At 36.0% G+C, this 13833-nt stretch overlaps 1 protein-coding gene across 1 annotated transcript; it reads left to right on the top strand.

Annotated features, from left to right (window-relative positions):
• Window positions 1-912: 912 nt before the first annotated feature.
• LOC104466799 (putative homeodomain transcription factor 2) lies at window positions 913-13508 on the top strand. Its single transcript, XM_010080345.1, has 7 exons — window positions 913-1121; window positions 2167-2298; window positions 4449-4535; window positions 5525-5680; window positions 8279-8374; window positions 11615-11740; window positions 12535-13508. The coding sequence occupies exons 1-7, from the start codon at window positions 918-920 to the stop codon at window positions 12553-12555; spliced, it is 822 nt and encodes a 273-aa protein (XP_010078647.1). The 5' UTR covers window positions 913-917; the 3' UTR covers window positions 12556-13508.
• Window positions 13509-13833: the final 325 nt, after the last annotated feature.

Consider the following 13833-nt stretch of genomic DNA (forward strand, 5'->3'; position numbering starts at 1 on the left):
GAACAACTAATACGTTGGGTTAGGAATATACAGATCTGAGTATTTGAATGCTAAAGTTAAGACTGGAAAAGAAAGCTTTCCTCTGTAGGAAAGAAACATCTAAGAGGACAAGTGGGATGTCTCAGTAGACCTCCCTTTTTCCTAGTACTGCTCTTCAGGAAGCAGTTGGAAAAGCGTTTAATTGATGTCATACTGTTTTTCAATATAGAAAATGTGAGCATTTTGTAGAGCTGAACATAAAACCCTAGCATAACTTAAGAAAACTATCACTAATTCTGACAAGTTGATACTTACCATCTCCAACTTGTTAAAAAGCAATGTATTCACAAACTTAGTTCAGATCTCTGTATGTGACTCAGCAATGATACAGTTTTGGGTGTAATCCACAGTAGAAGTAAACTTAAAAAAGCCATAGCCAGCACTGAGAACTCCAGTCCTGTCTGCACTGTGAACGCTTCGATTCCTTTAAAAAAATTACAAACTAAAAGCAAAACACAAACAGGAGCAACATAGGCAATATACGCAATAGAGCCTGATGGGCACACTTTGCTAATTCAGTGTTGGATGAATTTTTAATACAAGAATATGCACTGGAGTCTTCTAACTGCGATGTTATACTGTTGGGTTTTTAAATGATTTGTCATATTTGGTTCCCATGCATTAAGTGCTTTCTGAGGACTTCCTTAAGAGTAAATTGTGAAAAGGCTCGGTTGAAGGTTTCATATAACTTATCAGGTTATAAAGTGTTCTTTGTGATAGTAAAACCGTAACATTAATAATTTATTTATTGACTTCATTCCAAAGTAATTCCAAAATTAAAAATATACCTTGTTTTCTTTTGGTTTTAGGTGAACAGCTATATACCAGGAATTGGTTATCAGATTTTTGGAAACGTCATATGTTTAATCTTGGGTTTAATGCCATTTGTCTTTCGACTTTCCCAAGCTAAAGATTTGGAACAGCTAGCTACGCATTCTGCCACTGAACTTTGTATGACTGCATTTGGATCAAATGGAGACATTCTGGTTCTCTCAATGGTTATTATAAGTTTTGTGGTCCGTGTGTCTCTAGTGTGGATTTTCTTTTTTCTGCTATGTGTAGCAGAGAGGACGTATAAACAGGTACGAACAGCAAACCAAGAGGCTTCATCCAAAGCAAAACAACGTTTAATGTTTACTTTTTTTTTGACTTTGTGGATATTTTAAACTTGTTTTCTTCAGCACAGGATGATTCATACATCAGTGATGACAAATACTTCAGTGGGCTTACAGTTTAGGAGATGACTCAGCTGCAATGGACTGAAGTCTGTACAGTCTCTGTAGTTAAACCTTTTTTTCTGGAGAGCATTTCTGAGGGAAGACTTTTTGATCTTTTGTTTCAGATTTCTGGCTCAATGCATTAACCCATCTCTTAGTCCTGTCCCAGTTTGTCTCAGTTTTCCCCAAAGAGTAGGAGTTTGAATAAAATAACTCCATAAATTTCACATTTGTTCTACTAGTGTGTTTTGTTCAAAACCTTCAGTTTAATTTGAAACAGTTCAGTCCAGACCCTAGCCAAGAGCCCTGCCTACTTGGCTGGTAGATCAGTCCCATGGCCGGAGACCGTGAGAGCTGCCGTCTGAAGTAATACACCTGTTAATTTATTGCTTGTTATTGCATTTTAGACTTCTGAGAGTATCAATATCCCCTATTAGCTGCAGAGTATAGATAGTTACTGATCTGCAGAAGAAAGGTTTTTATACTTTCTTTTCTCAAATTATAGCCAAAATATGTGATTTAATACAGTAGAATATAATTAACTGGCTTCTAATTAATTTCTGTTGGAAGGAACTTCTGTGGTACAGGCACTCTCTAATGCAAATAATTAGCAGGTTTGATTTTCTCCCAAATTTTAGGAGCATAGCAGATCTGTTGTTTGAAATTTGAAGAAAGGAACTCAAAGTGTAGCTAAATTTTATCATTAGAGTATGAAGACTTATAACGTTTTAGTATATCTCCTCTTTTTAGAAGCATGCTACTCTTATTTCTGCACTGTTAACATATTTTAATTTACACTGATACTTTGTACATTACTTTGACATAGTAAGTGAAGCCTTTTCTCCTTTTTCTTTTTATTGCCCTTGAAAATCAATTAACAGTTAAAGTAATTTTGTTTTCTTCTCTGCAGAGGCTACTTTTTGCAAAACTTTTTGGTCATCTAACATCTGCCAGAAGGGCAAGAAAATCTGAGGTTCCTCACTTCCGCTTGAAGAAAGTACAGAATATAAAAATGTGGCTTTCTCTCAGGTCCTATCTAAAGGTAAAATAATCTTTACTTTTATTGCCACTTTAATATAAAATATCAATATGCTGTTGCTGGAAGGTTGGTATTCTAGTCTGAATTTTTCTTCCTGTGCACATGTGCCTTATATGCTTCATTTTAGTGAGTCTGGGCCAGCAGTGTCTGCAGGCAGCCAGATTGTGAGAAAATAAATGTCTGCTTTTTACCTTGGAGCACAGTATGAGTGTGTTCACAGTTGGAGTCTTGTCTTACTAATGCTAGGAGAAAAGTCAGGTGAGCATGTTGGGTAAAAGTGACCTCTTGTAGTGTAAAACAGACAAACACTTTATTGTAAGAGCCCCATCAGTTAGTGTCATTAACACAGAAGGAATTTATGAAGCAAGACAGTTTTTGTGCATATTTGTGCTGTGAGTGTATACGTGCCAGGTGAAGATAGAGTTTATGCCCAAGTACTATCTATAAAATATTCTGATCCCTCTATTGTATGTTCAGCTCATATTTGAGCAATCTCCTTATATGTCTGTAATGATCATCTCTGTAATGATCTTTTCGAGCCAGAGCCTTTTGATGATTCTTCGTGAAAGGATCCGTAAGATAACAGAAAAAGATAAGCACAATCTCAAATTTGAAAGATGCGTCATTTTAAGAGGAATTGAGGCAATTCATTTACAATGCCCCTGGTGTTATGGAAGGGTCTGTTAGAGAGGTTGCAAAAAAAGAGGTACCCTGTACTTAACATTTGAGAGACTTGTATCTTTTTCCTTGTAGTTCATAATATGTTGCTGGGTGGGAGGAAAGGGGGATAACATCACTTGGACAATAGAATGAAGTTTTGGTGCTTCAGAGACTGCAGATGGAAGCATTGTGGAAAGTGTCTTCCCTTCTTTCCTCACAACCACATATATGTATTGTACCTTTTCTTATGCCACCAGAAACATTTGTATAATTATGTGGCTAAGAAAAAAGCAATGACAGTGGTCAGAATCAGGAGCATAGGAAACTGACCCAACTCAAAAAAAACCAGTCAAGAACAGTAATTTTCAGCTCCATCTGTTGCTTGACTTGGTTCACTGGACAGATCTATAATGCCTGTGCTGGCATGAGGAAAGGAATGGAGACAGACAGGTGAGGCACAGGGCTGCCTTCTTGCAGCAGTGGTGCTGCTGGCATATACTGGCATAGCATTTGTCCAACATACACGGGCATGTTACCACTCTGTGTATGTGTCCACCTGCCAAGATGTGAGCTGGGGTACATACACATCTCAAGTCTCACACAGGCAAAATGCTCTGGTTGAGTGTAGAAGTAGTGCATGCATACCTGCAGTAGCAGTTTGCACTTGTTTTCAGGAGTTAAGCTTCCTGTCTCTTTCTCCCAAGTTCCAAGGTTATATCCTGCATATGTACACCTCTCATTCTCCTCACATTTTAGTAGCATGTCTGGAGAACAAAGTTGAGAAATAAGTGTCTGTTATACAAGTTTCAATGCAGCACAGGATGTTTAATTCTTTAATTAAAAAATGCATGAGAAAAAAGCTCGGTGGGTAGAAACATTCCGTTGTACGAGCAAGCAAGAAAAAAAATGGTTGAAAACAGTGAGGTTGTTGCACCTTTCAAGACAAATATGTTTGTTCCCCCATTTTTCTTCTTGTTCTCGGGGAGAGAATTGTATTATTACACCTACCACAGTGGTACAGTGATTTATAGCTACAATTTTTGTGTGTCAAAAAGAGGCAAGTAATGGAAAATGCCAAGCATGTGATATCATATCTTGATATCCCGTTGAGATCTGGTGTCCAAAAATCTTTTGTTAGCACTGGTTTGATACTTGGGGTGAAAGACCAGTGCCTTATTGAATTTGTTGTGTCAGGGAATGCTGCCTAAGTGAAAGTTACTTGACATCATGAAGGAGCTGAATGAACAAGTGGTGACTATTTTCTTTTCTCATAGTTATCTTTAAATGCTTGCGTCTGAATTAATCTCACATGCCAGGGGTATTCAAATGTAGTGATACTATTAGGATCTAATATGGTGTTTGGAACTTAAGTTGCCAAATTGTGAGTCATCATGAAACGTAGGTTCAAGGTGTGAATCTAACTGGATATGCTAAATATCAACGCTGATTAGATAGATTTTTCACTCACATATATGGATGTCCTTTATTTTCAGCGTCGAGGTCCTCAACGCTCAGTCGATGTTATAGTTTCATCTGCCTTCCTACTGACTATCTCAGTTGTGTTTATCTGTTGTGCACAGGTGAGGAAATCTTGCATAGAAACAGCCATGACTTAAATAGTTTTTAAAATAGTTTTGAGTCCCTTTTGCATGGTGGTTCCTATTAAGTTAGAAGACCACAGTCGAAAAATTAGTAACAGCTGTTACAGCATTTCAGAAGATTAAGCTCTATTTTGTATTGTTCATTTTATCTACTTTAGAGTATTATTTTGTAAGAGCTAAAGAGACTTATTGATAGTGTAATTTTTTAAAATCTGTGTCTTCTTTCATTTCCCATCGTGGATTTTGGAACACAGCAATTTTTTTTCCTAACATTTTGTATCAACACATATTTCCGAACAGTTGAGATTGACCTTGGTTGATGATTTTTGTGAGAAACAAGATTGTTGGCTATATTAGCCTGCCCTCTAGTGGAATATCTTTTAGTAAGCAAATCTATGTTTATAAACAATTTTTACCGCTTAAGATTTTTTTCTTGAGCTTGTTTCAGAATACAGGGAAACTTCTGAATGGCTTCTGGTTGTACTTTTTTTCCCACTTTCTTCCCTAGTTAATGCTAGTGTGTTTTCCTGGTAGCTAACAATAAATATTTTAATAAGGATATAATTTAGCTGTAACTATGCTTGGATTCAATTTTCTATATAATTCAGTACATTTCAGGGTATATTTTTCTTTTATCCCATATAGTGTCTTTGCAAGTTTAAACATGAGTTTAAAATTGTCTTACAGTATGCTTTTCTTCTTTTCTATTACTTTAGGGATATGAAAAAAGATGTGTCTAAATTCTGATCGAGCGTTTCAGAGCATGTATTTTCTCAAACCTCAGATCTTTGACACAGTGTTGATTTTAAAATATGATTCAAAAATCTTTTATGCCTAAAAGCAATCCATATACTTATGATTAGGAAGTTTTTCTTGGAGTTGGGGAGATATGTAATTATTTTCTTATGTTGTAAGGTAATTATTACTTTGAATTAAATTTTGATTTTTTTTTTCTCTTTTGTTTTCAGCTGCTTCACATGCATGAGATCTTCCTTGATTGTCACTACAACTGGGAACTCATTATTTGGTGCATTTCACTAACTCTTTTTCTCTTAAGATTTGTTACTCTTGGATCTGAAACCAGTAAAAAGTACAGCAATACCTCAATATTACTTACTGAGCAGGTGAGAATTTGTATAGACCTATATTTTTGTATCTAAGCAAGTTATTAATCTAGTAGGTCTCAGGCATGCATTTTAGATGTATTGAAATAGTCTGGATTACAGAGTTAATTATGGTGTAGTGCAACAACACTTTACAACCTGAAGTTCAGTTTCTGTGGGAAGTGTGTGTGACTTTGTTTAAAAGTCGTAAGGGACATTGGGATGGCCGTATCTCAATTCCTGTTTAAGTGAGCAGGCTTAGAGATATCAGTATATGTAATTTGATATAATTAAAGATACGACAGAACACAAACATAAAAAGCAGCTTTTAAACCGCAAAAAGAAACCTGAACTCTCAGTGTTGGATGGGAGAGTAAAAGATTTGAAAAGAAACTTGCCCTCTACAAAGTGGGTCACTTTTTACAGTCCAATAATTTTGACTGCTAGGTTGCGTGGATTACGTTCAGTTTCCTCTAGACTCCTTGGAAACTTTTTCTTTCAGTCATCTGTCAAGCTTGGCTTTGGGTCTACCTACTTTTCTTCTCAGGAACATTCTAGTTGGCATTTTTACTGCAGATGTCCCTTTTTGCTCTGCCTGGGACTGCTGATACTTTTCCAAGGTATCTGTTGTGTTAGATAAGAAGAAATATCTTTCTTCTTGGAGAGGTTTCACATTGGTGCACAACACAGCATTCAGGACAAGGTAAAAAGGCAGTTCAAGAAATCTTCATACATTTCCTACAGGAAATGTGTTGAAGTTGGAGAATAAAATCTTCCAAACTGAGCCTCCCAAAGTCAGGATGTGAAGCTTGTGACAGATGGTATAAATGACTTCTTATATATTTTGCTCATTGAGAATTAATTCTGTCTTTTCTAAAGATGATGAGGCTAGACACTGAGAAGACGGACTGCCTATTTACCTTGTCCTAAATGCTGTGTTTTGCACCAGTGTGAAACTTCTCAGGGTTCCTGAGCCCAGAGAGCTTTGCGTTGTTCTGATGATGCTCAGAGTACAAATAACCTAATGTCCCAGTGAAGTTTGTCCTCTGTTTCTGGAATGAAAATGGAGGGAAATGGAAAATGGAAATTGGAAATTGGAAAAAAACGCAGAGCAAGATGGGAGAGAGAGAGAGACAGAATGTCAAGCCTTTGTTTTGCTTTCATAGGTTTCTATACTATGCTCTTCATGAGAGTCAGTGTTTGAACTTTTTAAACCAGCATAGATATTGAAAGGAGTACTCTCTCCATATCCCCAGAACTTAAAAAAAAAAAAAAATCAGACAGTGGTGTGTCATCAGACACTTAGCTTTGTATTCAATCCAGCTTATCCTGTTATAAGTCATTTCCCACAAAAATGCCTGAGATCATTATGAAATGAAAACCAAAATAGAATTCACAGTTGTTTCTCAGAAAATAAAAAGTGTACACGTCACCCTGGCTGGAACTCATTTTGTGTGGTTTCACATACCAGCTGGATACCACAGCACATTTACAGTGTTGTTGAGACAGACTCATGAAAGTCTGACATTTTGGCCTTTCATGAGAGGTCAGGCACAAATTGACTGACACTCATGTGATATAAAAGAAGACATTTAAGCTGGTGTCCTTGAAAGTCACACACTAGTGCTATTAGACTTACTGAGAAGAGAATGAGGCTTTAAAACAAGCAAACACAAAACTACAGGAAACAAAACAAATCCCAACAGGACAAACAAGCCTCAACCCCCAGATTCAATTTAAATGCTTCATGGATAAGATGAAGTTGCAAATTCTAATTTCTGTCAGCAAAGTTCCATCTGCTTCTGTGTGCTTTATATTCAACCTATTAATACTGTGATTAGGAGTCATGATGGGAAACTAAAAGATCAATCGTTTTATAGCAAAGGATTTTTGATTGTGTGCTGTTTGCCGGTAATTTTTCAAGTCCTTCTGAAAATGTTTTTAATTAGTCTTGTAAATCAAGTGCCTCAGTGGTTCCTTGTTGAGTAAAATACAACGTAAGGTCTGATCGAAGTTGTTGTCTTGCCAGTTTAAAGTCTCAGAATAGGTATGGTAGATGTCTGTGCATATACACATTCAAACTCCCCTCCTGAGTCAAAGCTTGTTATTGAATGTTGATTTTTTTCATAAATTAATGAAATAATAGTAACTGTTAAAAGAGATTTGAACCTTTAGCAGGATTATGTTTTAGCATCTATTCAGTAACTTTTAGGATTTTAAGCCTTGTAAGGTCTCCATACTAGTGTAAAAACCGTCTGGAAATGTATTGACAAGTCTCAGGCAATTATTGAAGGAGGAAAAAGAAATTATGCAAACATTACATATGAGGTGTTTTTTCTTGCCTGACTTGTATATTACACTAAACTTGAAAGTTGTTGCTATAGCAGTATCAAATGTATTTTGTTATATCATAAAACATTGTATTCTCCTATGGTACTGAGACAGTATTTGTTCCTATGTATTAAAAAGGAAGCAAAAAAATTTGCTTGCTTGCAGAAATGTCATTGTTGTTCTATCATGTGGCTGCTGAGTAATCACTTCATTTTCTTATTAAATATTTCCAAATGAATTACTTTAAATTTTGAATAAGTGGTGATACTTGTATTTTGTTTAAATTAGATAAACTTGTACTTGAAAATGGAGAAAAAGCCTAATAAGAAGGAGGAACTGACACTAGTGAACAATGTTTTAAAACTTGCTACTAAGTTATTGAAGGTAAGAATTAAAGTAGTATTACCATATTATATATAACTAAGAAGCAGAATGATTGCTTAATGAATCACTTGTGTTACTTCTGCAGGCAGTACAGTATGCTTTGGATTAAATCTCCTCTCTAACTCTTTACTGGTGCTACTTGTTCATACACTGCAGTCTGTTATGTTGCTATCATTGTGGATTACAAATTATTATTCTTTAACAGTACATGAGCAGCGGGAGAGAAGGTAGTTTGGGATCGACAGTGTGATGAACCCTTGGAAAATAAATGATGCAATTTTGTGGTTTATTTTGAGTGTCAATATCTGTTTCTAGTAATAAGTTGCTGTAAAATTTGTATTCTTCCAGAAAAATAATTCCTCTTAAAAACTGTCAGTGGTTAGTGTTTCAAATTAAAACTGGCTTATGCTTGATGTCTTCTTTACCTGCTGTCATAGAAGAATCATTTTGGCAGACAAAGAGAAATTGTTACATAGGTCCATTTATAGGTGAATTAAAGATGTGGATTTAATTTAATGTAATTTGAATATTTCTCAGTTGTGCCTTTGAACTATTTGGCAAATTTTTTTTCATGTAATTTCACTGATTATTAGAAAAGTTTTTTGCTTATGCAGTATTATCCTGTTTGCCAGCTATCTGTATTTGGTGGGTAGGTTTGTTGTTCTTGGGGTCAGAAGTAAGGTAACAACAGTATTTTGATTCCTTCTTCAGGGAATCAACTTCTTCAGTTAGTCCAACATAGAGCAGTCATGTAGAACAGTTCCCCAGGAATGACTGGCAGATGTAAAAGTATTTTCCTCCCCTTCAGATAAATTTCCTTCAATCCACACACCCCTCCCACCATGTCTGAGTATAGCACAACTGATACTGATTCCATGGGCAGAGATCCTCATCTGTAGAGGAAAAGGCTGGATTATCATACAGTAAACCTGAACCATACCTTCTTTCAATGCCTCTATACCTTTCCTTTGCAGTCAGAAAAATTCAAGCGTATTACGATAAGCAAGTGGGGTTTTTTGCATATAGTGGTGTTTTAAGACCTTGCTGCCTCATTCTACCACACCTTGAATTCTGGTCACTTACCCTGAGATTCCTGTGTGCCAAGGAGCAGTTCTTAAAATGAAGCTTAAACTCGGTTTAAATCTAGCCAGCTAGTAGCTGAGGTAATGGAGTACTTCTTCTGGTCACCTGAGTAATTCTCCCCACCAGCACACCTTTAACAGTGCATGTGGTCCCCTTATCTCAAAAAAAATATGCAGCACTTCCCATGAGAGGACTGATGGAGTCAACAAGGACTCAAAGGTGACGAAGCAACAGCTTAAGTTAAGAGTTAATGAGACAGTGATATGGAGAGACTGGCGAAGTGAGCTGACAAAGCAACAGCTTAAGTTGAGGGTTATGGCACAGTGATATGGAGAGACTGGCGAAGTGAGTTATTGACTGTGTCTCTTGGTATAAGAATAAGGGACCATAAAGCTCTTAGGACCTGGTTTTGGAACAAACAAAGGGAAGTATTTTCAGTGCTTCAGGTATCAGACTTGTGCAGCTGTTGGTCAAAGGACCCTGTGGATGCAGAAAGGTTACCCGGATTCAAGGAGAGACAAGTAGACTAGACAAAGCGAGGACCCTGTGGATGCAGAAAGGTTACCTGGACTCAAGGAGAGACAAGTAGACTAGACAAAGCACAACAGATTCAGGGTATCTCATGAGTTGAAATGTTTGTGTGCTGTGAGAACACAGGTAGGGTGAGGAGTAGGTGCTGTTGGTGGCAGGATGCTGATCAACTGTTGATCTGATCACTTCAGTCTTTTTTATGCTTTTCTCAGTGTTTTCAAAAAAATGTTCATGTTTTGTTCCTTCCAGAAATATATCAACTGACATGGCCTTTCCAGCAGGGGACTTGGCTTTTGTGGCACAAATCCCAGACCCAGGCCATAATTTAGTTACTGTGAGAACATGCCCAAAAGTGAGATGAGATTTCCAAGCCACCTAATATGGACTTTAAATGAATTATTAGTAGTTAGTGATCAGTAAAATTATGTATTTCATGCACAGTAGATAAATGGAGTTGTTTGGTTTAACTTGTTTTTGAACATTTTTGATCCTTAGCTTTTACTGAAGACTATATTATGTTGAATATTCTTACTATTTTCTTACTCCCCAAATTGGTAAGATGAATCCAAAATCTAAAAACTTTTTCCTTAAAGAATTTCTCTGCTGTTCTGACAATCATGTCTTTTATATCTTTTTGCATTCGCGGCAGGGTTTTATACCACATTACATCTAAATGAAAAGGTTGTTCATTTTTATTTCACCTCTTTTGAAAGAAGAATCAGAGCTCTGAAACTCTTCTTTATTAAAAAAGGGTTTATAAGGCCTTGTTCAAGGTCCAGAATATAATGCAAGAGAGGGTTGATGATGAATTTAAAGCTAGAAAATATAAATGACCAAAACGGTGATGGTTGTTATACCTTGTATATCCACTCTTACATTTTAAAACTCTTTTCTTCTTCCTTTATTTGACATATTTCTAAGCCAGAAAAGTTTGAGTGACTTTATTCACACACCAATAATTGAAAATTGGTGAACTAGCCTCTTTGTTCAAGTTTTGTTGCAGATTAATTTTGGCATTTTTTCCAAACCTTCCAGTAAAAAAAAAAAAGTAAAATGTTGGCAGTAAAATAGTTAAATGGTTATTAGTTTTTTTTTCCTTTATCTTCCTTTTCTGGGTATGTTCTTAAGTAATTGTTCTCAAAATTAATGGAAAAGGAGGGGAATTACATTAGGAAAAACATTTTTGTTAATTTTTTGTAGTAGTGAGGTAGCCTCTTCTGTCACTGTGGAAAGTCTGTTTTCTTGGGGTTTTTTTGGTTCCGCTGTCTGCAGCTCTTTTAACACTGAAGGTGATTTCTGGCAAATTATAAGGAATTCTGAAATGATGGCACCTTGGTGCCAGGAGAACTAGCTCTCTATTTCCCTGACTCCATGAACAAACTGGTTGATACTCTAGATGGGTAGCCTCCAATTTTTTGCAGGGTTATTTAGACACCATCACTCAACAGTCAGTTAATGTGATGGGTATTTTTTGCTTGTTGTTTTTTTATATGCAGAAGCATAGGAGAACGTTTTACTCCACTGTGACTTGGAGACTTCCTAAACTATCTAATATCACTCAATACATGTATGATGCCCTTTGTGTAATTTTTGCTTTTTAACGATGTCATTGCTTGGCATTACTAGGAACTGGACAGTCCCTTTAGATTATATGGGCTTACGATGAATCCACTGCTTTATAATATCACCCAAGTTGTCATCTTGTCTGCTGTTTCTGGTGTCATCAGTGACTTGCTTGGATTTAATCTAAAGGTAACTACTGGATAAGCATAATTTTTTTTCACCATGCATTTCAGAATGTCGTCATAGATGGATCATACATTGTAGTCTAATGAATTCTTAACTGTATTAACTAGAAGATTTGTTGTTTGAAAATGGTTATATGAAATTTAAGCTATATCAGAAGAATGGTGATGTATTTGTCAAAACAGTCCTTTTAACATTTTTTTTTTCATTTTTGTGACTTTCTAACTTCATTTAGGACACATAATTACCAGTATTCTTAGACATAAATACAGAGACATTTATACATGTAGGTACAAGACCTTATTTAACTTATCTTCATATCCCAGATACGATTTCTCGCTTAAATTCCTAGTTCTTGACATTGTAGCTCTTCAAGGGATGCAGAAAGGTGTGAGCTACCCTTGTCTTGCACTGTAGTAAAGCATTACAGTAGATGCAGTGTGACCAGTCATACACAGTGTCATTTTGTCATGGCTGAAGGACTATCTTGTGAGCTCCTACTCTCTGGCCCCCTCTGAACTACAAACTCTGGAAACTAGTTCAAGATTTAGATAACGAGGCATGTTAGTTTCCACAAGCTTGTAGCACAAAGCCCTTAATCAGCCATTGAGTTTGCTTATGTCTACCCTTTTTTCCCTATTAGAAGTAAACGGATGTAAAATTTATTTTGTGTACCATAGAATATGCAGCAAATGCAATAAGAAAAAAAAAGTGGTGGTATTGCAGTTCTGGTAAACAGAAAACTGAGATGAGAAATAATGTTGATTTACTGCTTTACTTTTTAACTTCAACTTTTCCAGCTCTGGAAGATCAAATCTTGACAATATATAAAGAAGATGAGATAACACAGTGTTATAGAAAAGCTCATTGGTTGACAAAACTGCCTCAAAGCAGCCACTGAATCTGTATTTCAGATGCTACAACCTCTTCAAGGATGTCATTTGGAAAATTGAAGTGTTTACATCTGACTCTCTTGTGCAATCTTTGTATTTATTTCACCTTCTCACTGTTTTATGTTCATTTTAGTTGACATTTATATTTTGTTTTCAAACTTGTTTAGTTTTGAAAAAGGTCAAATTTGGGAAGGTCAAAAACTGTGTCTGAGAACTTGAAATCCAGGAAATTGATTACACTAAATTAATATATCTGTTGTTAAAGCTGAAGCCAACGCTGAACATTTTTAGTTGCAGTAACGCTGTGTAGAAGTAATTTGATTTTTGATAGTGTGTTAAGAATAGTTATAATATTTCATTTGCACCAATCATTTATGAGGACAAAATAACATCAATAGATGTTTGACTGCAATAGAAAAGTGAGACGTACACAAAAAATAAAGTACTGACAATACAGTATGACAGGTAGCAGAAATATTTTATATTACTGTTAGAAGCAAGTGTGAATTTTTAATATTTTGAGTAATTCCAGGATTCAAACAGATATAGGCTGCAGTTTAAATATCCTGGGATATCAATAAGGTATTATATAACAGGTCAACAAGTGCTCTTTGGTAACACTTTTATTAGAGCAATAATTGTAAATGGTTACCATGCTGTATGATATTTTGATAAAATTAAATATTGTATTTATTTGAAATACTGGGCTGTTCTGCGCAGCTCTGACTGTGCATGCTCAATATGTGCACTTTTTATTGTTACTTTTAATGAGAAACTTTATATATATATACATATAAATGTATATTAATTGGAATATATTATGGTGAACTATGGAGCAGTATATATTATATGTTGAAGTTGAATATTTAAACAAGCGAAAGATTTACTGGTGAAAGGAATGCTATGAATGACAGAGCATAAGTTAGGTAGATGCTCTCCTCTTGTACACTATAGTATATGCCATTCATACCACATTGAAGTTTAAGAACAGTTTTGAAGTTTAAGAACAGTTAACCACAGAAAACAAGTTCCTCTAGTGAGCAGCAGAGCTCATGAAGCCAGGTATTCTCTAGCAGATTTGTGTCTTCAGATAACCTCTGTTTCTGCCGTTCCTCCCCAGCGCAGGGGTCGTTCCCTAGTGCTTTCCCGGCTGGGGTTTGCCAGCCTTGGGTTTCCCACCTCTCCCTCTGCCTTCTATCCCCACCT

Source organism: Pterocles gutturalis, unplaced genomic scaffold (assembly GCF_000699245.1).
Source record: "Pterocles gutturalis isolate BGI_N339 unplaced genomic scaffold, ASM69924v1 scaffold12704, whole genome shotgun sequence".
Classification (NCBI taxonomy): Eukaryota; Metazoa; Chordata; class Aves; order Pterocliformes; family Pteroclidae; genus Pterocles; species Pterocles gutturalis.